Here is a 27,250-nt window from a genome sequence, read left to right on the forward strand (position 1 = left end):
TTTTTCATTAGTAGTGTAAGTTGTATTATTGGTGGTGACACAGCAGGCCATGATGCCGTCACATGAAGCTAAACAGGTAAATAAAACTGAATTAATTTAATTGACTTTTTTTTTCCCAGTTATAATATTTAGCTGTTCTTTAGTGTTGTTAGCTGAACCCTAAATGTGTTTCAGACACAGACTTGCATGAAGCACCTTTGCATACCATGGACTAAGACAGATGGGTGCAACCAAATGCTTTTTTCTGTTTTTGGTTAACATTTACAAATTGTGGTCAGAGTCCTTCTGGTTGGGACTGATAACTCGAAATGGTGATGCTTGCTCTTTTTCTATTTGCAGATGAGGAAACCTTTTGTGAAGGCAGGATGCACTATGAAGCTTTGGGGTGATCTGTGGCAATTTAAGTGATGGATAACACTTTATTTAGATAGCATATTTAGATTCTAGCTGTTAAACGATCAATCAAAAGTACTCACTGGAAAAAAGAATAAGGTTCTACTTTATAACACAGAAACAGGTTTGTGGTCCCACTAATGCAATAATTAGGATCAATAACCTGAGAAGGACAGCTAGTGGTGAATATATCACTAAAAGCTTTTGTTCAAGTGGACACATATCAGGCAAGCGGACTCCACATCCTAATACTCACAGCCATGTGTCAACTGCTATAAACCACCATCTTAATAGATCTTAATAGGTCTCTAAATGTCCCACAAGTTTTTCACACAGGGCTATGTAGGTTTGGATTTTATCCTCCCATTTTCTGTTTATTTGTCTTATCATTGTCTTTTATTTAAATTTGTTTGATGATCTGATCTTTGTTGTTCCTGGGACTGTGCTCTTCTGGACACAGATCTCGGATGTTGTTCATGGAATCTCTGAGCTGCTTGCCCATTTTGGGAGTCACAGCCTCAAGTGTTTTGATTACCACTGGGACCACTGCTGGCCTAACCTTCCAAATCTTCTCTAGCTTCCCTCTCACCCCTAGGTATTTCTCAAGCTTCTTGTGTTCCTTCTTCCAGATGTTGCTATCACTTGGTATAGCCACATCTGTCACTACAGTCTTTCTCTTCTGCTTGTCCACCACTACTATGTACTCACTCTCAGGGGTATATCCCATTTATATTCTACAATTACACTGTTATAGTGTATCTGTGCAAAAACCAAAATATATGAAAAGCTACATTTTTGTTCACATAACAAGTGTGGTACAAAAGACGCTTTATTTACAGTTATATTTTCATAAATGTTAAAATGCTTTCTCTTTATCATGTTTCCATTTACATGTTGGTCGAACCTTTACCAAGTGAAGAACTAGTCAAAGGCTTCCACAGAGTACAGATGCAGAAAACACTCAGTGTTTGTAATTAAATCAAGAGGTCATGTAACAATAGTTGTGTTAATGACCTGATATATTACAAAAGTGACAGTTAAATAGTCCAATACATTAAACCTTATAAGCTATGGTTTGTATTTTATACGGGGAATTTACATTAAATGAAGGACCTTTAGGCATCTTAACATCAGCTCCTCACTCCAGCTACTTTCAGTGGAGCTGTCTGTCCAAAAGCACTGAGCACTTCTTCACCTGACTTTATGGACGTTAGCATACACACAATCAGTTCCTGCTGGTTCAGGCCTCCGAGGTCGCTTTGCAGACTTTACTTGGCCGTACTCCACAGCAGCTTTTTTCTCAGCTTGGTTTGCCTGCCTTTTGACAAACTTGACATCAGCAAAGACTTCCTGGTCATCTTCTTCCTCTGCAAAGTAGCAAAAGGGATGGTTCAAATATAGTATTAAAATAAGTGAATGATTAAAGGAATACAAAGACAGTAGATAACATAAAATGACTCACACAAAATATGACATGGGTTCTTTAGCGAGCTTTAGAGTTTATAGTTTGTGGATTTTGCTTTGTTTAGACAGAGCTGTTTCACAGGTTTTTGTGTTAATTGTAGCAGGATAGCAGTATCTGCATATTTAACTGATATATGACAGAGTTATCAATAAACTCTTGACAAGAAATCAAAAATGTATTTAAAAAGCTTACTATTCCGTATATCCTAAAAAACAAAAAAGCAATCTGAGCAAAATAAGTGATGAAATAAAGTGTACCCTTTTTTGTAGGTTTGCTGTTTTGCTTTTTCCTCAAAGCACATTTGACTACTACACCAACAACCAAGAAAATTACCAGCGCTGAGAGAACACTACCGATCAGTGGCAAATTTCCTGTTTCAAAAATAAAAGGCACAAACAGATAGCAGGTTGAATCAGAAAACATGTTGGTTTTTTATCAAGACAGAGAATGAGCAAAGGAGAAAATTACATCAATGGATCTGAAGTTACTTTTTACTTACTAATGTACCATGGCTCATCACTGATGGTAGTTCCATAATCCTTACCCACAGAAGTCTGTTTTGGTGGAGTACACAGGGTGTTATTAGCTTTATACACCCACCGTGATATCTGTGTCCCATTGACTGAAGTACAGTTAATGAAAATAAAGCCTATGAGCAATAAAACACATAATTCATGCAAAGTTACTGTATTAATTAATGAATTAGTAATTATCATATATATATCAGATTATTTATATTCTCACTCACCACAGGTCGATATTCTCTCCTCTTTGGAGACATTACTGACATTATTACTGACTGAGCAGACCAGATGTCCTGACACGTGCTGTTTCAGAGTGATGATGTTAGTCTCATTATTTCCAGAAAGGAGCTCAGCATCTGTCAGTGTGCGTCCATCCAGAGTCCAGCTGTACTGAGGACTGTCCCCTCCCTCAGAGGAGCAGGACACCCTCATCTCTCCCTGGGACAGACACTCAGAGAGCAGCACCACAGAGGACACAGGAGCTGAGAGAAACACACACACAGATCAGTTTTTTAAAATAGTATTTGGTCATTCTTTATAGTCTCTAATGAAAAACAGGGAACGCAAAAAACACATGTATCTGAAATTTTGTGAGATGTATTATATGGATTACCAAAAATCTATTAATGGCTTAATTTCCCAACATTTACCTTGAATGAACAACTGTAAAGTCCACCCGCCTGATGATCTTCCATCTGAGTCAAAGGTTTGAAGGGTATAATTACCACTGTCTGAGCTGCTCAGGTTATTGATCCTAAATGTTCCTCTACTGGGAAAAAGATCCACTCTTATAGAATTAGAAGTAACCTTATTATTTCTTACATTTAATATTTTTAATGTATTTTTTAACAAATTGTATTTATTAATTTCTGAAGTGTTGTCCATCAGCTGGATTTTCACAGTTCCTCCCAAAGGTCCATAACACTGAGCTCCATCCCATCTGCCATCACAGTGAGTTTCCACACCTGCAAACAAAAAAGGATACACAGTTGGTTTGTTTGTTTTTAAGTTACAAATTTGAGTTTGGCAAAATCTGCAAATGTCTACCTAAACCAAAAATGACGGTTTTGTGCCCACTGTCTGTCACAGATGAACATTATACAGGTCTGTGAATCACAGTTAAGGTTCAGCTAGCAGCACTATTTTCCCTGTGCTGATGAACAGTTACAAACTAAAACTAGAAAATTACAAATTCAAATTATACAACTAGAAAAAGTTGCACTTCCTGCGAAAATGTAGTGTGAATGCCGTGTAGTGGAATCTGAAAACAGCAGAAGAAGGAGAGCTATCTGTTGAAAACAGGTATAGAAGCTGAACTCTGCTTTATTTGAAAGACTACACTGAAGAGTGTCAAGAAAGCAGATTACATGTAAGCAGGGAAGATGTGCAGCATCTGTCCCATGGTCTGGTCTGAGAACGGCTGCTCATCTCACCGAGCTAAAACATGGCTCAGCCCGGCAAGCAAAACTGGTGATCACACTGATAATGTGGTTCCTGTCAGCAAAATGGGCTGATTTCTTGACACTCTTCAGTATAGTCTTTCAAATAAAGCAGAGTTCAGCTTCTACACCTTTTTTCAACAGATGGCTCTCCTTCTTCTGCTGTTTTCAGATTCCACTACACGGCATTCACACTGCATTTTCGCATGATTTAGCTGCTGTAGCTTTAGGGTTTTGTTGATGAAACATGTTGCCTTATTGTTATACCATCATAGTCTTACTTCATTTTTATTGCTATAGCCTATATGGCCTGTTAATGAAGGTATAGCCTTCGTTAACAGGGCACTCAAATTAGTATGTTTTGTCACAAATATCAATAGTATTGATACCAGCACCGTTATTGGTATTGGATCGATAGTACGACAGGATCTATAGTTTGTGTTCAACATATGTTGAACAAAATATCTTTAGCTAAATATAGCTCTTTCTTATCTCTCTCTCCTTTTTAATCATGGCAGGAAACATATTATTGATTATGAAATTAATAAGTAGAGACGACATGACAAAAATAAGTTACTCACCATGAGAGACTCCAAGCAACACCAGCAACAGTCCAACTGCAGCTTCCATGTCTGTTCAGCCTGTGTTGATCAAGTCAGCAGCTTTTCCATCAAAAACAAAGGTGGGTGTGGTGCTCTGAACGGACTCCAAATTGTTAGTAAGCAGCCTCAGAGGCGAGTGAAAACGTTGGCGTCCGGTTTTGAAGTTGTACTTGTATATTCATGCACTGAGGGGATAAAAGGAAGTGGTGTCGGTTTTCCTTCCTCTTTTAGCTTTCAAGAAAAAAGATTCATGTGTGATGGATTGCGAGGAAGGGAGGGGAAGCATTTATTATTTATTACTAAGTGATGTTTTGAGCATGCCTAAAATATAAATTGGCCCATAAAAAATAATCTATTCATCTATAAACACTGTAAAAAAAAAAACATGTCTAACCCGTGACAAACAGGTCAACCAGCACATTTTGTGTTTACACACACTGTGCAGTATAGCAGTTAACTCCATGTTTAAAATCTAAGATTACTGAATAAAATATACAGTTCTAAAATGTATTCTTGAAATTAAATAATGGTTCATTCATTCATCTTTAAAGCTGAACAAGGGGTCATTTCAGATTTTTAGCATGTGAAGTATAACTGTACAAATCTTAACAAGACGTATAATCCACCAAAATACGTCACCCATATACTGTAACAACCAGTGTTGGTCAAGTTACTTGAAAAAAGTAATCAGTAACTAATTACTGATTACTCCCCCAAAAAAGTAATCCCGTTACTTTACTGATTACTTATTTTCAAAAGTAATTAATTACTTAGTTACTTAGTTACTTTTTAAAAACACGATTTACAACCTGAAGAGGTGATAAAGTGATAGATCTTTCAGCCCAATTCTACTTTTTCTACATAATCCATCATACAAAATGTAATCAAATGGAAAAGTCTCTTTTTTTAACTTGTTTTATCAGTTTTAATCTTTTAACTTTATGCATCAAGCAAAACATTTAATTATATGCAACATTCTCTGACTTGAATAAATTAGTTTAACATTTAAACCTATTTTCTACACATTCCAGCACATAAAATAAAATATTTTTTGTGTTTTCACTCACTCTTTCAAACAGATGCAAGTAAAACACAGCAGAAAATAAATAAAGTCAAAGACTCAGCAGTCCTTTTGCTCTATTTTCACCTGTAAAGCAGGAGCAGGGTAGGCGGAGGGTTACCCTGGTGCAGGTGTGCTGCGGTCAGTTGAAGAATCCGCGCGAGTGTCTCTGTGAGTTTCCCATCACGTCGTAGCTACTCGGTGCTTGCTCGGAAGTTTAGGGGTTTTTTTCGCTGTAAAAAGAAGTTTTCTTCCCACGCACGATGGACGCTAATGTTTTTGTCACTTTTTATGGAATCAAACTCAAAGTAAGGTCAGTACTTCCACACTTTAAACGCTGCACGCTCATACTCTCTCCCGCACTCGATATATTATCCATTGTTGATCTGCACACAGCTGCTGTCACCAACGTCGCACTTACTTACGTCACTGTCATGAGACATTCTCGCAAAAAAAATCACGGTTTTAGTAACGCAGTAACGCAGCGTTCCTACGGGAAAGTAACGGTAATCTAATTACTGATTTTGCAATAGTAATCCCTTACTTTACTCGTTACTTGAAAAAAGTAATCAGATTACAGTAACGCGTTACAAGTAACGCGTTACTGCCCATCTCTGGTAACAACTGCAATGAAGTTGGATTTCAGTTCTTATGATTTCATTTTAAAACCTGAACATTGGAGGAATAACTGTTCTTTCATATAATGGCACTCTCTCCTGGAACAGAATAATAATACTGCTTCAAACTTTTCATTGCCTAGTTACACCTTTGTTTCCATGAACACTGACAACAATTAGTTATGTGAGATTCTTTTTTCTTTCTTTTGTCCATGCCCTCTGTCCATGCTAAATTATATTTGGGCATTTTTACACTGGTTAACATAGTGATAATAATAATATTGATATTATTCTGTCATCAATCTGAGAACCCCTTATTGTCTAGTATATCATATTTGATACATACAGGTTTTTTTTTAGTTTTTTCTAAAATTCTATATCATCTGTGTGATTTTTTTTCCTGTGAAAGCCCTAAATAAATTGCACAATACACTTTTAAGCAATTGAAACTCTCAACTTTCAAACATTTAGAATTTTCTGGCACTTATCTCATGGCTCAGTTTTTAAAGGGTTAACATTTTGTCAGCTCTCTTATGTTGACGTCTTGTACTGACCCGTTTGTATATGATGGCTTCACAGTGGTCAGATGCACTGAGATGTATTACAATCAGTGTCGGATCCTATCACAATGTCATTCTGTTTAGTTAAAGACTCGAGTTTCACGATGTTTTGTTACTGAAGATGCTTGTAATTAGGCTGCGGGCCAAATTTGGCCCGCAGCCTAATTACATTTGGCCCGCGAAGCAATACCAAATTACTATCAGAGCTGGCCTACTGGTATTATACAGCTAATATATATATTGTTTAGTATTAAGCTTTGCTTGTTCCATATTCAGTTTTTAGCAAAATGTGTTTGAGTCCATAAGAAAAGATTCATTCTTATATCTGGAGGAATAAATATATTTCAATAAATATTAACGTTAGCCCGCGACTTTGTTCCAGTTTTGAACTTTGGCCCACTGTGTATTTGAGTTTGACACCCCTGGTTCACAGCAATGCAAAGGAAGTACACATATTGTACAAGGTGATAAAATATGTGCAGCCACACTGTGCTATTCACACTTTTCTAAGCATGCTTTTTCACTGTAATGTTCCTGTTCTCAAGCTAACTTAAGTTTCTCATGTTATCATGGTCACTTGGAAAAAAAGTGAAAAAAACTTAGAGCAAATGTATTTATTTGGTGTCTAGATATTTCTGAAGTGCTGTGCATCACTTGGTAGACCACAATTAGTGCACTAATTTATTCACGCTTTCTTCAAGCAGTTATCTAAGTTATCTCTAAAATTAGAAACACACAGTGAGCTCACTAACACTGTCAGAGAAAAGTTAAGGGCTTCTCTCTTTACCTGACAGAGGATAAATTATCCCCAGTCAGCCCTTCAGAGTCCACAGTCTGTGATCAGAACACAGTTAATGCTACATCTGTAAGTCTTCCATTAATTACTTATGTCAATGGATCCCCGAGGAAAGCCAAGAAAGCTGATGCTACACTTGCTAAATATTTTATAAAAGTAACAGAAACAACAAGTGAGAAAAAAGGCATCTTCTTGAAAGATGACCTGTTTATGCACAAATGGGCCTAAGTTAAAGCAGGAAAATCAAGATGAGGACTAGGGTGTGGTATGGCAGATGGTAGTTCCCAAGGGGTACAGCCAAGGTGTGTTGCAGCTAGCCCATGAACATTCACAGTCTGATCATTTAGAAGTTAAAAAAACATGACCGCATCCTCCATCATTGGCTGAGTGCTGGGAACAGTTTTTCTGGCTGGGTCTTAAAACTGATGTAGCTAAACCTGTAGCACTTGTCAAATTGCTGGTAAGTGTGACCACTTTGTGCAACCTGTTCCTATCATTCTGCAGTTGGTGAGTCTTTAGAGTGTGTAATTGTTGATTGTGTGGATCTGCAATCTTTAGGTATTTCGAAAATAAAATCTCTAGCCTCAAACAAACATCTGGCATCAAACTTTAAAGATCATGATGCACAAATACTGCCTTGAGACTGAGAGACACTGGGGTAAAGGTCTTGCTTTCCTGCTGTTTGCTGCTCACAAGGCTAAGCAGATATCTCTCAGTTTTATCCCTGCTGAGCTGCTGTTTGGACATAATGTGTGAGGGCTGCTAAAAGTGTTTGTCCTTGATGTTGTCACACAGTTCCGAGCCTCTTCTTTTCTCAAAGTAACATAAAAACGCTATATGATAGGAAAACTGTTCAGTGTTTTTTTTTTTTTTTCAACCTGCTGACAAGTGCTAGTGTTGGTACCCACACAGAGTTGTTTTCAGCAAAATTTTCAGGTCAGGGTTAAGTTAAAAGCAGCATAAATTACACCAGACTCTCCACACACCTGCACAGTGGAAGCAGACACGCCTGTGTTATACTAACATGCTGAAACTGTTCCAGTGACTTTAGGGAAGATCCCCATCTAAAAGACAAACCTTCTGAATCCACTTTCCCTGTCTCAGTTTCACTGATATCCGTGCCAGTAGATAGTGATGGTTCCTTCACTATTTTTATTCATGCAAACCTTTTCTGCTGTTTTGTTTTTCTTTGTTTGTGTTTTTTTGTTTCACTTTAGAGTTTAGTGTGTTCGTTTCTTTCCAGGAGGATTTTTTGTTTGTTGTTTTGTCCTTGGAGACCCTGAAGATGAATTTGCTTCCTTTTCTCCTCCTACTTAAGTTAATTGTAAATAGTTGTTTGTAAAATTGTAAAATAAATCTTTGACTCATCGTTTATGGGCTTATGTATGGCTTGTGCTGTTGCCCTTGTGTGTTACACCCTTGTGCCCCCTAGACTTCACAGACAAATGAGGGGTCATAACAGTGTAATGAAAATTGCAATGTGATTACAGTAACATGATATCAATAGATGGTGTCAAAATCACCCAACTTTGCTTCTCACAGAGTCTATTGACACATTCAGTAGCTGTCAAAGTATAAATATTAATTAGCCTCATCATACAGCAGCTACATCAGCCACAATTATAGTTACAGTCAGTGGTACATCAAAATGTACCAAGAATTACAATGAATTCTTTTTTGTGTAAAGTTTTACAAGCATAGGTGAAGCTTTAAGTTGCAGAACTTAACACAAAGGATGTTATTAAAAGCTACTCAGTGACTGTACTTGATAACAGAGCTATTGCATATTTTAAATAATTAAACAGAGCTAAACATAAGAAACTCCTAATAGCACCACCCGCAGTCCAAATGTAGCTTCGTGTTTCCTCTCTGTTTGTCTGTGAAGGTTCTCAGTCATCCAGGTCATCGTAGTCTAAGGAGCTTGGAAAGAAAAGCGTCTGGACTTCTTTAAGTTCTTTCCTCTCTGTTCACTTTCTGTCAACTTAGCCAGCAGCTTTCAGATAAACTCCTCTACTTTACCAAGATGCAAACAGCACAGGATAAATGCAAGCAGGCCTCTTTGCACACTGTGTGCATAGAGGCACAACTGGTTTCCTGTTGGTGACCGGCTTCAAATAAAAATGTGTGAACTCAGACCAGGCAAGATGTATGTCAGAGAAACCCAATTCTCAAAAGTACTTTTAATATTTACAACTGATTTATATCCAGTTTGAAGCTAATTGAACACAGAAATGACAAAAATACGCTGTATAATAAAGCCATATATATATATTGTTTAATACATTTAAAAAATAGAATACTTCAAACCTCAGAACACATTCACAGACATTCACGATCGTTGTGTTGCTGAAGTTTTGTGTGTTAAGGTTATGTGCATGCAAGTAGATTCTAATAATGAATAAAATGAAGTCAATCAGCATTAATAGTCACCATACAAAACCACAAGTACACATGTAGCTGTTACATAATCGAGCTATTATTCGTATTGATTGTATTGTGCTCTTCCCATATATTATAAGTCTGTACTGATGAAGATAAATATATATATATATATATATATATATATATATATATATATATATATATATATATATATATATATGTATATATGAAGGAAGCCAGACTAAAGTAAGAAAAAGGAAATAAAACATTAAATTTGCTCTGTCTCTTGTTTTTTTGACAACAGCACACTCTTCAAACCATGCATCATAGCAGGTCTCACTATAATCTCATAAAGCTTCCCTTTCACTTATGCTACTATTCTTCTGTAACATATCAGCCCAGACACTCATCTCCACCCAGTTTAACCTGCCACCACTCTCTTCCTTACCTCTCTAATGCATTGTCTGTTGCTTTGATTTTTTGTTATTTAAATTCATCCACTATCACTACCTTTTCTTGTTGCATTTTTACCTTTTCACCCATCTCCCTGACATCCACACACATGTATTATGTCTTGTTTCTACTGAATTTCACTCTTATTCTCTCCAGAGCATATCTCCACCACTCCAGACATTATTCCACAATGTGTTTCTACACCAATCTGCATTTAATTATTAGTTATTGTTAATCTCTGGCTCTCTTCTACAGTGTGTTTTTGTCCTGTCTTCATCTGCTCGCCCTCAACTGGTTGCGGCAGATGGCCACCCCTCTCTAAGCCTTATTCTGCTGGTTTCTTCCAGTTAACACAAATCTAACCAACCAACACGACAGTAGACATGATCACGATTACCTGCTGAAGTTCAAACTGAGCATTCAAATACGTAAGAAAGCTGATTTTGTGGCTGTGAACGTGGCATGGTTGTTGTGGCATTAGTTACTAGTTACTTCTTCAAAAAAGTAACTGAGTTAGTAACTGAGTTAAAATATTTTAAAAGTAATAACTCAAAATGTTAGAAATATTCCAGTGTTAGAAAATCAGCACTGCTCAGTGTTAGCCATTGTTAATCTTCAAAACTGACTAGGTTACTTTTAAACATATAACACTGTCAAAAGTGTTAATTTACACTCAGAGGTGTGGACCCATATAGACACTCTCTAGTGTTAATTTAACACTGGAGATTTTGCTGTGCACTTGTCCTGACAACCCAACAGAGTGAACATTATTGCCACAAACTGTCACCTTCAAGCATGAGCTGAGAGTAGCTATGTGTCTCTCCTGTGCCTCCACCCAGACCCCCCACACCTAGGCTATGCAAGAAAGGGTGGAGTTGGCTTAGGTTTCTCATTACTCATCTTGTTGCTTGTGAAACCTCCCATGCCCAATAATAAGGCTCCAGGTCCAGACGGCTTCCCTGCAGAATTCTACAAAGAATTCTGGACAATTTTGGCACCAGTATTCCACAGCATGTTGCAGGAAATCGAGGAAAAGGGCAGACTACCACCAAATATGAATTCTGCCAACATTAGTCTCCTGCTAAAACCAGGCAAAGACCCTTTATTTCCCTCAAGCTATCGTCCAATTTCTCTTTTAAATGTAGACCTTAAAATAATCTGCAAAGCTCTCTCAAAGAGATTAGAGAAAATGACCCCCCTCTTAATTCATCCTGACCAAACTGGTTTCATAAAAGGTCGGCACTCCTCAACAAACACTCGTAGATTACTTAATTTAATAGACTACTCATACGATAAAAACATTGAAACCATAATATTATCTCTAGATGCAGAAAAAGCATTTGACAGAGTTAATTGGAAATTTTTATTCGCAACTTTACACAAATTTGGTTTTGGAAACTCTTTCATAAACTGGATAAGAATATTATACAATTCCCCAACGGCTCGTATCAGAACAAATGACCAGACATCCTCCAGCTTCTGTCTCCTGAGGGGCACCAGACAGGGATGCCCACTCTCCCCCTCACTTTTTGCAATTTTTATCGAACCTCTAGCAGCAGCATTTAGACAGGCTACAACAATTAAGGGCATAAAATGTAAGAACATAGAACATAAAATCAGTCTCTATGCGGATGATGTGTTGCTTTTTCTGCAAAACACACAAACCAACCTCTCTGAGGTAATTACTTTAATAAACTGGTTTTCAAGAGTTTCAGATTATTCAATTAACTGGCCAAAATCTACAGTTCTCCCCATTAACTGCTCCTTCCATAATTCTTCCTCTGCCCCACTGCAATCCGGAAATATTAAATATTTAGGTATTAATATCTCTCCTAAGCTTTCAGACTTAACTAAACTAAACCACATCCCACTTCTAAAGAAAGTAGAAGGCGATCTGACTAGATGGAAATCTTTACCCATATCACTCATGGGAAGGGTCGCCACTATAAAAATGATGATCTTGCCAAAAATAAATTACTTATTTTTGATGATCCCTAACAAACCATCACAAGATTGGTTCAGATCTCTGGATTCATATATTTCCAAATTCCTTTGGAAAGATAAACCCCCGCGTATTAGCTTAAAAACGCTACAAAGAACCAAGGATAGAGGAGGATTAGATCTGCCTAATTTTCACCAATACTTCTTAGCCAACAGGCTTCAGTTCATCTCAGAATGGTTAAAACATACCTTCTTAGTTGAGCCCTGGCTAGATGTTGAACAGGCACTATGCAAGGATCTAGAGATTTCAGACCTACCATTTATTAGCTCAAACATCAAAAGACATGAATGCTTTAAAAGTATCAACATCAGCTTTTCTCTGACAGCATGGTGGGAGTTTCTAAAAATAACGGAGTCTTCATTAATCCCATGCAAACGTACACCTATCTGGAATAACCCTGACATATTACAAAACAATAATATGATTAATTTCCCAGAATGGAGTTGTAAAGGAATTAAATACTTAGAACATATATTAGAGGGAACAGAATTTATTCCATTTGACAGACTAGTTGAACAATATGGGATCAACAAGACAAGGTTTTTAGAATATCAACAAATTAAATCCATAGTAAAAAAGAAATTTAACCTCAGTCAAGTTGAATTACAAACACCACTAAGTGCGGCACATTTTCTTACTCTTAAATCCCCCAAATTATTATCTAAAATATACAGAACACTTTCTAAATCAATATCCCTTCCTACTGCAAAGTGGGAAGCAGATTTATCAGTCAACCTAGACCAAAACTTCTGGTCTCAGATTTGCTTAAAAACTTTTAAATTAATTAAAAATCCCAGTCTGCAATTAATACAATACAAAATACTTCATAGAGTGCACTATACAGGTCATCGGATGTTTAAGATGGGCTTTACATCTTCCAACAACTGCTCACACTGTCAAGGCAATACACCAGACAATTACATCCACGCTCTTTGGTTCTGTCCACCAGTGCAAAAGTTTTGGCGCGAGATATGTGAAGACTTATCAAAATGTCTGAAATGTAACATTCCAACCTCCCCCTTAGTGTGTTTGTTGGGCAGCTTAGATAATGTCACTTCAGAAAAGAATATAGCCCATATGATCTTCACTGCCCTATGCATAGCCAAGAAAACAGTCCTCATGAACTGGAAAAATAAAAATAATCTTAATTCTAACCAATATAGAAATTATCTATTAGATTACATTAGTCTTGACACAGCCTCTGCCACCACATCAGATCAATTGCTCTGGGCCCCTTTTATCAGCTCCATCACCTAGTGGGGGTGGGGGGTCATAGTTTGGTCCCGCCTTCACTGTTGTGATTGGTGAGGGGGTAGGGACAGGCTTAGGGCGTCGGGGGGTTCCCCGGAGGCATCTTCCTTGGGGGGCTCAACCCGGGGTAGCGGTCACGTCCGGTTGGGGGCTCTGTTGGCTCTCAGGTGACTGTTTCCTCGCGGCTGCGTGCAGCGGGGCTAGGGGAGGGTCTGTGCTGACGGACGTGGGTTACTGACCTGGCAACCTGGCTGCCCCTGGGTGGGTCCGGGATGGGCGTGAGGTTCTGGGGGTGCTCCGTCTCTGGGCGGGGGCCCGGGCCGGGCCTCGGGGGCTCGGGTCCTGGTTGGTGTGTTGCCGGGGTTGTGGGCGGGTGGGTGCATGGGGGCCCGGCCCTGGAGCAGGGTGCCGCCGGTGCATCGAGCCGCCTGGGGGGCTCTTCAACTGGTGGGGGGGATGGTCACATCTGGCAGGAGCTTTCTTCTCTCAGGAACTCTCTGCAGGAGGGGGAGATACAGGAGAGGTGGAGGAAGATCTCAGCCTGGGCGTTTACCGTCTTATGTAGTCTGGAAGATGTGTGGTTGGTGGGGTGGGTGCAGTTTTCTCTGTGGTGGGGTTGGGTGGACTGTCCAGGGCTCTGTGGAGCCGGGGGGCGCTACTGCACTGGGCCCCGGTCTGATGGGCCTGGGCCCCCCTTCCCTGGCGGGTCGCGGAGGGTGGGAGTGCCTACTGGGGTCAGCGGGGGAGCTGGCCCCAGGGAGGGGTTACCTGCCCCTCCCTTCCTTCCCTCCCCATCTCCAGCTGCCTCCCTCTTCCCGCTCCTCCACAACCACCCACACATGCAGGGCCTTGGAGTGGGGGTATGTCACCAGGGTGCAGAGGAGGCTACCCCCCCCCCCCCCCCCCCCCCCCCCCGTCCCCTTCTGGCTGCCTCTGCCTCAATTTTATCCCACAACTTAGACATTCACATTATTCACACTCTCATTACACATACATATAGGATCTTGGGGGTGGGCACAATCACGGAGTCCAAATCACCATCAGGGTGTATACCTCACCCCTGACGTCGTTGCCCACCTCTCAATTTTAAATACACTTAGTCATTGAGGGCTAGCAGGAGGGACCATGCGCTTACCTGCTGCTCCTTGGCAGGTAGCTCCAAGCCCTCCTGGGTTTTAATTGCACCTTAGAACACATATGCATCAACACTACAATGAGCGGGTGGAGGGAGGTTTGGAGTCTTCTCCCACCCCCATTCTCTGCGGCCTGCTGGAGCGGGGGGGCTAGTAGGAGGAGTTGGCCGTCCGACTGCGGTCTGGGGTGTGGGGCCTCCCTGCTGCTGCGGAGTCGGGGTGGTCTGCCTCTCCCCACCGCAGGGAAAAGGGTAACACCACCTGGGTCTGGGTGCAATTCCCCCCTCCAGGGGCAAGGGTACCTAGACCCGGTTTGTAGAGTACGCTTGGGGAGTGTGATCGTGTGTACAGCGTCTCTTTATGTCTGTCTCCACGTTGGTTGAGTGTGGAGTGAGTGCATATGAGAGCATGAGGGTGGGAATGGATGTTTGTGTCTGTGTGTGCCTGTATGTCTGTGTCTATATGTCAGGTTGGGTATCAGACGCCACCTCTCTGGGGACACCTCAGGCCCTCCAAGGTTTGGAGGCCTATCTCCACCCACCACCACTTCCCCTGCCGGTGGCGGACTCCCTCAGGTGTCGGTGTGTTGGTGGTTCTTTGTGTCTGGGGGTGGGCGTCCGGGTACACACCGGCTCACTCCTTGGCGGCCGCTTGTCGGGGCCTGGGGCCTGGGGCTCGCTCGGGCCCCTTTGGAGGTGGGGTGCCCCCGGCCTCTCGGCCTAGGGCTCGGTCACTCAGGCGCAGCTGGGGGCCGGCGGAGCTCACGGGCGCGTCACTGCAACCCCCCCTGGCTTCTGCTCCGCGGCTGCTGAGTGAGCCCTCATCTGGGACTCTCCTCAGCTCTTACTGGAACAGTGGCGCGGCTGCCCCTCTGTTGGTCTTCCATGGTCTCTTGTGTTCTGGGGGCCTCTGGATGTCTGGAGTTTTGATCTCCTCCATACCCGCTTCACACCCTGGAGGACGGGGCTGTGGCCCCCCCACACTCCCTAGCAGATCATTACATGGAGAAACCTTTGGAATGCAAGCATGCTGATCCACACAGGTATGCACACATGGGTATTCACAGACGCGGACTAAAGCTTTCTTGGCTGCTGCCTCAAAGCACACTGTGCGCTGTCTATCTTGCGTGCTGCACAATATCGTTTATTACTTAGTAAATACTGATATCTATGACTAGCTAGTTTATTGTGATGGTGCTTTGTTTTCTCTATTATTATGTTGCTCTTTGTTGTTTGCTGTCTCCTCTGTTTGTTTGTTTGTTTGTTTGTTTGTTTGTTTTTTCTCCATACAGGTGACCCAGGAGTTTTTTTTTTTTGTCTCTCTTCCCCCCCCTTCTCACCGTCTCTTCTCCCCTTGGGTTTTCTTTCTTTCTCTCCCCCTCTCTCTCTCATTCATTCCCCCTGTCCTATTTATTAAAAAAAAAAAAAAAAAAAATGACAAAGGATGAACTGAAGCTCTGCCATCACGTAATGTCGCATACTGCTGTTTCTGATGTCATTTAAAAAAAAAAAAAAAAAAAAAAAAAAAAGAAACCTCCAATGGTGAATGTGCTGTGGTTGATAAGTCACTAAAAATCCTCCATTACCACGTTCTCTTCATCTTATCTTCATTTTATTCCTGTACAGGTGGCGTGGGGCACCCGCAATTAGGTTGTACATGTACAATGACAAAAACGGTCTACTCTATTCCATTTTATTGTACTACAAACTTTTCAAAAACATTTAAAGGAATAAATGTAAACAAATTGAGTACAATACTATTCCTTTCAAAGTAAATGCCTTAGTAGAGGTTTGCACACTCTGAGTGCTTCTCGTTTCATTTTAAGACCTGAACATTGGAGGCATAACACCAAGACAACTATTGTAAATATCTCACATAATGGCTCCTTCCATTGACACATATAAATAATGCTGCTTTCATTGGGGTTTTTTTTGGCCATTTAAAGCTTTGTCTGACCATATTCTGTTTAAAGTGATTTTATTGAATGTAGTTTTTATTGCACTACCTCAAAGGCCCTAAATGTATTAGAGGAACCCAAAATAAACAGCTCTTGACAATAAAAGGTTTTTTAGGGTATTTTACACTTGCTGTAACAATAAGAATACTCTTTATCATCAACGCTTTCTTGGACTGACCTATTTAATAGTTAACAGTTTTACAGTAGTCATCTACAAGTTTGAAATCTATTGCAGTTTCTGACCTCATCACAGTATCAGTCCATGTATCCATTTAAAAACAAAGGTTTTGAGATGTTTTGTTTACAAAATTGCTGGTTGAATTTAACAAAACTTGGCTAAGCAAGTGGACATATCTGCTTATAAGCAGAAGCTCTGAAACTGTACATCTTGATAAGATATGGACAGTCACACTGTGCTATTGTTTCACACTCTAAACATCATGCTTCCTGTGTCACATGTCACTGGCTGTGTAGCAGGAAGGTTAGGACGCAAAGACAGAAGTTAAACTCAAAACAGCTTTATTGCTAAATGAACAAAAACTAAAATACAGAATAGAATAATTCAATCAAGGTAGAAACAGGAACTAATGAACTAGGTTTACTTGGTAGGACACATGAACAGCAGAACACACAGCAAGAGGCACACTGTCTAGAGGAAGAACAGAACATGAAACTAAATGAGACTGAGGCCATACATGAACATATAGGAAGATGAGGGAACAGGCAAGAGGTGGGAGTACAGACACTTATCCCAGGCTAATGAAATAAGAGAAACAAAACAGAACACAAAGCACAAGGGATGGCAAATTAAAACAGGAAATGACTAACATTAATACCTAGACTATGACATATGAGCTTGACACAAAGACAGAAAGTTAAGGAAACACAGAAAAGGCAGAACCAGACAGATACACAAGGTAAGCAAGAAAACGCAGCAATAAATAAACCTGTCCTGCAAATATATTGTTACAGTGTAGCAATAACAAAAGAAAAGTACACAGTATGAATCAGTGATGTTGATTTCAACCACTTGCAACAGTGCTCAAATTCAGTTTAGTACAAACAGTAGTTTCTGGTGGGTTGATTATTTCTATTTGCAATTATGTAATATGTATTTGATTTTAGGCCAAAAAATGTCTCAGATTAAAAGACTACTCTACTTATAGTTACAACATTTGTTATATTAGTTTCCACAGAATACAAATGCATAAGATACTCAGACCTTCTCATGGTAATTCAGTGTAAGCTGTGTAAATGTAAAACATGATTAGTGAATAAAAACAAGAGATACGTGTCATCTAAGTGTTATTTTCACACGCACAGAGATGTGAAATGTCAGTAGATCAAAGTTGACACTACACATTGCAAGAAGTAGAACTTCTCATTTCAACCATCAGAACAGAGTTGTCTGGATAGTCCATCATTTGTGGGACAGCAGAGACTTCAGCTTTTTCAGTTTTCTTTTTCTTCCAAGCAAAGTAGATGAAAATCCCAATTAATAAGAGAATTCCCATCACTGCTCTCAAACCACATAAAAGTAAGGAGTTATCTGTTCAGAGACACAAATATCACATTAAATTAGAGCTTTGACCAGGTTCACTTATGTATAACTGAGTTACCATTGGAGTAAGTGATACTACTAGAGGATTGATTCCTTACCTAGAGGAGTGTCAGAGACTTTTATAGGGCCCATTGTTGGTTTAATACACAGGGTATTTTTGGTTGCAAGCACCCACTTTGTAATGTGTGTCCCATCAGATAAAGTGCAGTTAATGAATATGAATCCTGAGGAATTCATTTGCTGTTTCAATAATTTATAACAAATGTAAAACTCATAACTCTTAAGATATTTTTGCATCATGTTCTTACTCACCACAAGTGCATATCCTTTGTTCTTTGGAGACACTATTGACATGATTTCTCACTGAGCAGACCAGATGTCCTGAGACGTGCTGTTTCAGAATAATGTTGTTACTCTTATTATTTCCAGAAAGGAGCTCAGCATCTGTCAGTGTGCGTCCATCCAGACTCCAGCTGTACTGAGGACTGTCCCCTCCCTGAGAGGAGCAGGACACCCTCATCTCTCCCTGGGACAGACACTCAGAGACCAGCAGGACAGAGGACACAGGAGCTGAGAGAAACACACACAGATGAGTTTTGATATTATATGTCAGAACTGTTCATTCTTAATAGTATATAAGGAAGAGAATTGTAGCCACAAAATACAGTTAAATTTAGAATTTTCAATTAAATATTCAAATTCAGTCTAATCTAATCTAATTTTATTAATAGCAACAAATCACAACAACAGTTGCCTCAAGCTGTTTATGTTGTAAAGTAAAGGACCATCTATACCACACAGAATATGAGATATATTATATAAGATGATATGTTATGTAGATTACCCAAAATAATGTTACATTTACAGGGCTTAACACATTTATTAGGCTACCATCTAATGCAACGTTTATACCACACCTGCCTTAAATAAACATTATTGATGATTAGCAAATATATTTTTTATGTTTCTATGATTTTTCATGCACCAATATTTATTAGCCCTTTAATCCAAATTATATTTTAAACACTATAAAGTATTTATCTATAAAGTTTAAAATGTTTGATGTTTTTATACATTTGTTAAGCACTATATATAATAATTGTAGTCATTTCTTGAAATGGAAAAAATTACCTTGAAAGATCAACTTGAAAGTCCGCTGGCCTGATGATTTTCCATCTGAATCAAAGGTCTTAAGGCTATAATTACCACTGTCATTGCTGCTCAGGTTATTGAGCCTAAATGTTCCATTACTGGGAATAATGGTAGACCTGTTTCCTATCATATTAACCTGATTATTTTTCACATCTACTATTTTTAAAGAATTCTTTAATAATTGGTATCTAGGTAATTCTGAGGTGCTGTCCATCAGCTGGATGTCCACAGCTCCTCCCAAAGCTCCATAACACTGAGCTCCATCCTGTCTGCCATCACAGTAAGTTTCCACACCTGCAAATTCAAAAAATATTTTTGTAAAAAAAACAACAACAATAAAAAAGATATTAAGCAGCACTGAAGCAATTAAAAAATAATTCTGAATATTTCACTCACAGTGGGTTAATTGGTTATAACGTGTAAAAACAAGGTATTATACCTGGCATTGTGTCTTATATGTCACAGGTAATGGAGGCACCAGTACACGGTCACTGCAAACATGGTCACTACAAACTTTGCAACAAACTTGCAACGTTACAGTAGTAAAGTCCAAAATTTAGAGATATCTTAACGACTAAATATACCATATTTTCAGATCATAAGGCACACTGGATTATAAGGTGCACTGTCCCCGAACGGGTCTGTTTTCATACATAAGGCAGATAAGCGTCAGATAAGTCAATTTTGCTCAACTCATTCTTCTTGCTTCTTCCATTTCCGTACCATTGATTCATGAATGTTGAATCTTCTTTCAGCTGCTCTATTCCTGTGTTGTTGCAGTATATTAATGACTAACCTTTATTGTGGATGGGTTATCTCAGTTGTTCTCCTGACTGAAGTTTGGTCTGTTTATAGCATCCTGCCATGCGATTGCATTTGTCCGAATACCATCGGGAACCCTCACGTTAACTTTTATTGAGTGGAAAAAAGTTAGCATTCGTCCTCTAGCTTCACTGTGTTTATGTTGTGCTAACATAGCTGTGTCACTAGCGATCATGTAGCAAATCATTATATACCAACCAGCCCAACTTTAGTAACCCTACAAAAGTCACTGCTGTTTAGTTTTCTGTCTTCATCTATGTTGGAAGTGAGAGCAGTCCCTAGTTTTATACTTGAAAGGTTTCACATCATTACTCTATGTAATAATACCAGCGACAGGCCTACATCTGTAATTAGAATCATATGAGACAAACACAATATGAGTTTATAATAGTGTCAAATTGAAGGCTTCAACTTGATAGCTATGTTTCGTCTTTTTACTACTGCTATTTGCAATTCATTTTATTTTTTATAAAATTTTTGTCCCTAGTTTTATACTTTGAATTTTGATTTATTGTATTATTTCATTATTTGATCAATTCATGGAGTCCTTTAAAGCTTTGCATTATTTCACAAATGTTTGTAAAAGTGGGCTGTATGGTGCTTGATTTAATATGCCTGCGGCAATGTAACCGAAAACACCTGAATTCAAATATTAAGAGATGCCTTTGTCTATATACACCATTTATATAGTGTACATTACCAGTGTTGGTCAAGTTACTTGAAAAAAGTAATCAGTAGCTAATTACTGATTACTTCCCCCCAAAAGTAATCCCATTACTTTACTGATTACTTATTTTCAAAAGTAATTAATTACTTAGTTACTTTTTAAAAACACAATTTACAACCTGAATAGGTGATAAAGCGATAGATCTTTCAGCCCAATTCTACTTTTTCTACATAATCCATCATACAAAATGTAACCAAATGGAAAAGTCTCTTTTTAAAACTTGTTTTGTTAGTTTTAATCTTTTAACTTTATGCATCTAGCAAAAATTTAATTATATGCAACATTCTCTGACTGGAAGTTACTGCCCATCTCTGTACATTACAAACGTCACTGCTGTTTAGTTTCTCTCTTCATTTATGTCGGAAGTGATAGCAGAGCTGTACGTCTTAATTTGTTTACGAAATCTTTCAGTCAGAACATGGTATATCCTGTTTAGGTGGAAACTAGCGAGCTAACTCCCTGCTAACTTCTAACTCCATTAAATTTAATAAATTCTGTTTTCATGGATGCCTCGATTTTGAACTTAATTGTTACACCTGGTAAAGCAGCAATGCTGATCATTATATTAAAGATGAAAGCATTTAGAAGGTTTTTAACTCCCAGTGATGGCCCAGTGTTCATTTATCTTTAGGACCTGAACAGACTCCGTGAGGCTCCTGACTATGTTATCCATAATGCTCCGACAGCAGTGCGGCTTCGTAGCTTACCAAAGTCGTACTAAAAATCTTTTTGACAGATTTTTGAGAACGGTTTATCACATAAAATTGGTTCGAGGTCAGTAAGCACAACCAGAATTCATACATGAGGCGCACCGGATTATAAAGCGCACTGCTGATTTTTGAGAAAATGTAAGCATTCTAAATGTGCCTTATAGTGCAGAAAATAGAGTACTACTAAAGCAATTTGGTAAGTAAACAGTGTATAATATGTCACCTATGACAACTACAATTACGAAATCATGGCAATAAAATTTTGAATAAACCAAGCTACTTTTTGTACCTTACGAAATTTTAATTTAAAGTTTTAACATTTAGTTGGAAAAGTAAACATCCTTAGATGTGGGAAAAAGAAAATAGGTAAAAAGATTCCATTATGAGGTAATTCCATTTCAACCACAAAAACTACAAGAAGAAGAAGTTGAAGAAGAAGTTGGTTTTGTGCAGCAAGGATGAACAAAAACTGCCTAAATTCTAAAAATGAATGCACAAAGTAAAGAATTTCTCCATTTATCTGCAGCTATATTTTTTCCAGTTAAAAACTTTAAAAAATATATCACTCAACACTATTGCATCATACCGCTACTGTAACTGATGAACACATTAGTCATGTTGGAAATCTGTATTTGCCAACATGACTATAACTCAGCACTGCTTGTTTTTACCTTAAGTGCATACTGTAAATAAGCTGAACTTATAAACAAATAAAAGACAAGAGATCCTTTGGCTGTTTTCAAGTAGTCAAATGTACTAACACATGCCATGGCTTCAAAACACACTGTTGATATATAAGATTTTTACATTATAAAAGTGTTGCATCTCAAATGCTGAAAAACTCACCCTGAGCAACTCCCAGTAGAACAATCATCAATCCAAGCACAGCTTCCATCTTTTCTCACTGTTCAATGCGTGCTGGTACAGTTTTCAGCTGTCCGAGTGATTCCTTACATGTGATAAGTGTAAATAGTAATCATCCACAAACATCAGTGGAGATTGTAGCAAAGAGAGCTTTCATTTAATATCCAGGCAACTTTAAATCCAAGGAAAACTTATAATGAATTTTATTTTTGTATAAATTTATCATAAGTGTAGCTCAACCTTTAAGCTGCAGAACACTAAAGATAATATTATCATCGATTCAGTGACAACACTTATTACCCCAGCTGCTGCATATTTCAAACAATTAAATACAGCTCACCACAGATATGATGCAATAATAGCATCATCAGTAATATAAAATAATAATATGATATCAGCATCACCTACACAAACACAGCTTCTGTGTTTCTTCTCCATTCAGCCTATTCAGCAGGCAGCTTTCAGACAAACTCTTCTACTTTACCAAGATGTAAAAAGGCACAACCTACACTGACCATGTTTCCTGTTGGTGGAAGAACGTGTGAACACTGACCAGGCAGGATGTGACTACAATAGAGCTGCAAAGAGAGACAAAAGAAAGAAGCTGCCTACCAATTTAATGAAAAACAGTCAATTATTTTTACCTGTCAAACCTTGAAACACTTTCACAGGCATTAATGATTGTTGTGTTTTTCAGTGGTTTTGAAATGTACCAAATTTCTGTGTGTCGAGGTCTCATGTTAGGTTTCGCCATAAAAGGAGACATCAATGTCATTGCACAGCAACTGTTACCATCACACAGAAAGAAGTGAAACACAAAAAAGTGTCAAACCACAAATATGCATGTAGCTTTTATTACACAGAGCCTCTCAATAACTCTTCTTGGTTATATTGTGCTCCTGCTCTATGTTTATGTCTATGTTTAAAATGTAGACTGATGAGCACAGGGTACACAATGCCTTTTGATGTTTTATTTTTTTGCTTTTAATTTTTAATAAAAATAGTTTAGGCAATGTGGGTGCGTTCAAACTATTACATCTGTATATGATACAGTATTTTGAGGAAAATAGATGCTGAAAGAAGAAATCCAAAGCAGAATATGTGTGTGGAGATTGAAATATAATCTCTGATATTATATATTAGTTGCCTGGGCAGATCAGGAAAACCACAGCTTTTTCATCTTCTTTTGTTTGCTCCCTCTAGAGGTCACCACGGTAGATTATCAACTTCTGCAGGCTTTCTGTTTTCCTCCTGCCTGGCAGCTCGATATTCAGCACCCTCGATTACACCTCTCCAGTATTTAAAAACCTCACCACATGTCTAAACCCTCTCAGACTTGCTTCTCTAACTTTGTCTCCAAAATCCTCAACCTGAGCTGTTCCCTCTGATATACTTATTTTGAGTCTTGTACATTCGGGTTACTACCATTGAAGATCTTAACATCCAGATCCAAACCATAAATCATAGCATGTCTCACTCTTCTTGCTATTCTTCTGTCACCCCTGACTCACTCAACAAAAACATAGTTAAGCCAAACTGGGTTTGAAATGTAACATTTGATTTTAAAACCTGAACACTGAATTCATAATGGAATCAGCTCAATTTTTAGATAATGGCGCCCTCCAGTGATTAAGAATTATACAGCTTCAAAGCATTTTTGCACTGATGTTTACAGGAATATCATAAAAACAATGCTTTCCCATATTCTGTCATCAATCTGAAATTGGGAAATTACACTTATTAAGTTTTGCCAGATTATTTGTTCTGAATTATTGCAGTGACATATTTGTAGGTGGCATCCTCACAGGGGTCAGGTAGGTTTGAAGTGTGTGTAACAGCTTAACTAAATTGATATTACAGTTTTTATTGATTGCATTTGCACAATTCTCACAGCAGAAATGTTATTCTCACCACTCTTAATACAGTTCTGAAATCAGTAACACATTAATCATTCTCATCATTTTCACACACTGCTGTTGTTTCTGCACATACTTCACCTCTAAGATATTTGTTACTGTTCTGTTACAGGTTGCTGTTAACACGGCCCCTGACACAAGTGATATGTGTTTGACATATTACCATATTTGACATGATGCAACGTTCACCATTTATCCAGATTTGTGACTGGCACCAGCCACCCCAACCCTAACCTGCCTGTGGGATTCGTGTGTGAACTTCCCCATCGAGCAAACAGAAATTAAACAAAGGCAGGTCACAGAGTAAGTCTGGTCATGTCCGCAGTTCTTATCACTTACTTTTTCCTTTCCGTCACATCATCTTAAGTAACAAACACAATGCATCGCATTATTAGGATAAGCTAATTAGGTAAGTTCAATTAAACTAATATTTAGATGTTCTTTAGTGTTGTTGTCAGATCTCTGTGTTTTACTCACAGACTTATATAAATTTTGCATATAATTTATTTACTTCAACTGATACAAACAGATCCAGAAAAAATATGTTTGTTTTAAATAAATATTTAAATTCTTTTTGTTTTTGTTTTGCTTCCTTCCGGAGTAACTGTGGACCTTGAACTGACGGGCAGCAGCTCAGAAATGTTTAGATACCAGATGTTAAAGGATCAATTCAAAGTATTCACTAGGAGAAACAAAACAGTTTTTCTTAATATGATAAAAACTGAGCTCTCTTTATTCCCAATAATACAAGGCAGCTTTATTGTGCTGTACAAACTTGGGTGTCAAAACAGGGAAACAGAACATATAAACTGGGATGGACGGAGTAATCTAACTAATCAAGAAATGGGAGAGAAGGGAAACACAGCTGGTACTAATTACACAGACCAGACGGGGAACAGAGGCTGAACATAGAGCAGAACAGTCAAAATAAAACAGGAAGTACATGACAGACACAGAGACCCACACTAGATACTGAACAGAGAGAACACTGAGTACAGGGACAGGAGTGACATGAGACACTACTGACTGGGGAACAAGACAAACAGGAGGACAGAACTAAACATAGACTAAACATGGGGGCACCAGAACAAAACTTAAAAAACTAGAATTACCAGAGCAAAGAAAGACTAGAGTGCTTAAACAGAAACCAAAACACTAGTAATCATAAACCATGAAGTCACAGATTAATAATAATAATAATAAAATAAATCCAAACTCTGGGTTACTGACCCAGGACTGGACAGTCATGGTTTGGCCTCCCCAAAACTTGCAACTCACCATTATTTAAGCAGTGTAGGATCATCTTGAAAGAACAGCAGAAATCACAGCCAACTTTCAAAGAAGAGCGTCGAATGTCCTTGAAGAACCCTGGATAACTATTCCTGAAAGCTACTTAAAGAAATTACAAGAAGATTTACTTAACAGAGTTCATACTGTGTTGAAGAATAATGGTGGTCATATCTGATATTAAGCTGCTAGAATTTCACTAAAAAGAGCCAGAGAGAACGAGGGAGAGATTCAATAAAGATTTTCAGTCCAGAGTATATTATTTGATATATTCTACAAATGAACAAATATTACAGTGTAGCTGTACGTAAGGAAAATATATGAAAGCCTGTATTTTCACATAACATCTTTGGTAGAGAAAGAAGCGTTATCTACTTTGTTGCGATCGTGGTTCAAGAGTTGGGAGTTCGTCTTGTAACCGGAAGGTTGCCGGTTTGAGCCGCGGCTCAGACAGTCTTGGTCGTATGTCCTTGGGCAAGACACTTCACCTGTTGCCTACTGGTGGTGGTCAGAGGGTCTGGTGGCGCCAGTGTCTGGCAGCCTCTCCTCTGTCGGTGCGCCCCAAGGCGGCTGTGGCTGCATTGTAGCTTGCCATCACCAGTGTGTGAATGGGTGGATGACTGAACGTGTAAAGCGCTTTGGGGTCCTTAGGGACCAAGTAAAGCGCTATACAAATACAGGCCATTTTACTTTGTGACATTTTTATAAAGTTCTCTTTAAGAACACTATTTACACATTAATTCCTAAAATCTATATGCCCTAGATCAGGTTAATAGTTTAATTTTTATATGTAAATATGCCACAGATGTTTTCTGATGACAAGCAGAAAAAAGGAGAGACTACACCACTCTAACCATGCTGACAGTTTCTTTGTATCTAGTTTTTCATCTTCAGCTTCAACATGACTGTAGAAGCAGAGTTAAGCTGCATAAATCTTATTCTGAGTTTTTGTATTTTGATGATATTTGAATTGAGACTGAGCTTGTAATACAGTGTCAAAGATCTTCTTACCTAAAGGGTTCTGTGGTAAACTGGCTCTGAGCTAATTGAAAATACAATTAAGTTGACAAGATGCAGATCACGTAACTTCCCTAAATGACAGAATATAATCAATATTGTTATTGTGATCTCTATGATAAAAAATCAACACAGTCTGAGATTCAAATATATGATGCTGGCAGGTTTTATTGTGTAATGTTTCTTGAGATGACATACATTATGAAGTAATGTTACATAAATTTGAACTAAACTGTTGTAAACATACCACAGCAGATTTGATGATTCATACATGAACATGCTTTTCAGCATACTTTATTGACACTTTTACTCTCTCACGGTTGCTGTCACAAACACATGGCTGCAGCTCTACAGCTGCCAGCCACACACATCACCACCAACAGCAATGACAACAGTTATAACACAGACTTTAAGCTGGTGAAGGGTGATTGCGGATGCTGTTCAGGTGCTCCCTCTCCTGCAGTGACACCACTTACCACAACCCACCACAACCGTACTTAAATAAGTTAGGAAATTATTTTTGTTTCGACTGTAAAATTTATTATGCAGATATCAAAGAA

At 38.6% G+C, this 27,250-nt stretch overlaps 1 protein-coding gene across 2 annotated transcripts; it reads right to left on the reverse strand.

Moving 5' to 3' along the window:
* Nucleotides 1-1,214: 1,214 nt before the first annotated feature.
* Nucleotides 1,215-22,898, reverse strand: LOC146582230 (uncharacterized). Of its 2 annotated transcripts, XM_085293119.1 has the most exons (9): nucleotides 22,879-22,898; nucleotides 22,453-22,555; nucleotides 19,327-19,641; nucleotides 18,511-18,765; nucleotides 3,033-3,347; nucleotides 2,607-2,864; nucleotides 2,358-2,507; nucleotides 2,116-2,229; nucleotides 1,215-1,760 (listed from the first exon to the last, which is right to left on the reverse strand). In XM_085293119.1, exons 2-9 carry the CDS (start codon nucleotides 22,499-22,501, stop codon nucleotides 1,585-1,587), a joined length of 1,632 nt encoding a protein of 543 aa, XP_085149245.1. In that variant the 5' UTR covers nucleotides 22,502-22,555; nucleotides 22,879-22,898; the 3' UTR covers nucleotides 1,215-1,584. The 2 variants fall into 2 exon arrangements, with proteins under 2 accessions (XP_085149245.1, XP_085149251.1); XM_085293125.1 differs by lacking the exons at nucleotides 18,511-18,765; nucleotides 19,327-19,641; nucleotides 22,453-22,555; nucleotides 22,879-22,898 and adding an exon at nucleotides 4,403-4,565.
* Between the last annotated feature and the right edge of the window lie 4,352 nt (nucleotides 22,899-27,250).

The sequence above is a fragment of the Mchenga conophoros genome, linkage group LG2 (genome assembly GCF_057382185.1).
Source record: "Mchenga conophoros isolate Kocher_MC1m ecotype Shallow Benthic linkage group LG2, M_conophoros_male_GT1.1, whole genome shotgun sequence".
Taxonomy (NCBI): domain Eukaryota; kingdom Metazoa; phylum Chordata; class Actinopteri; order Cichliformes; family Cichlidae; genus Mchenga; species Mchenga conophoros.

Excerpts from the sequence above, each read along its gene's own strand:
- LOC146582230 (XM_085293119.1), bottom strand. The coding sequence starts at position 22,501 with ATGGAAGCTGTGCTTGGATTGATGATTGTTCTACTGGGAGTTGCTCAG. Across the intron at positions 18,766-19,326 it reads TTTCAAGTTGATCTTTCAAG|CTCCTGTGTCCTCTGTCCTG; the intron begins GTAATTTTTTCC and ends TGTTTCTCTCAG. Across the intron at positions 1,761-2,115 it reads CAGCAAACCTACAAAAAAGG|AGGAAGAAGATGACCAGGAA; the intron begins GTACACTTTATT and ends GCTACTTTGCAG.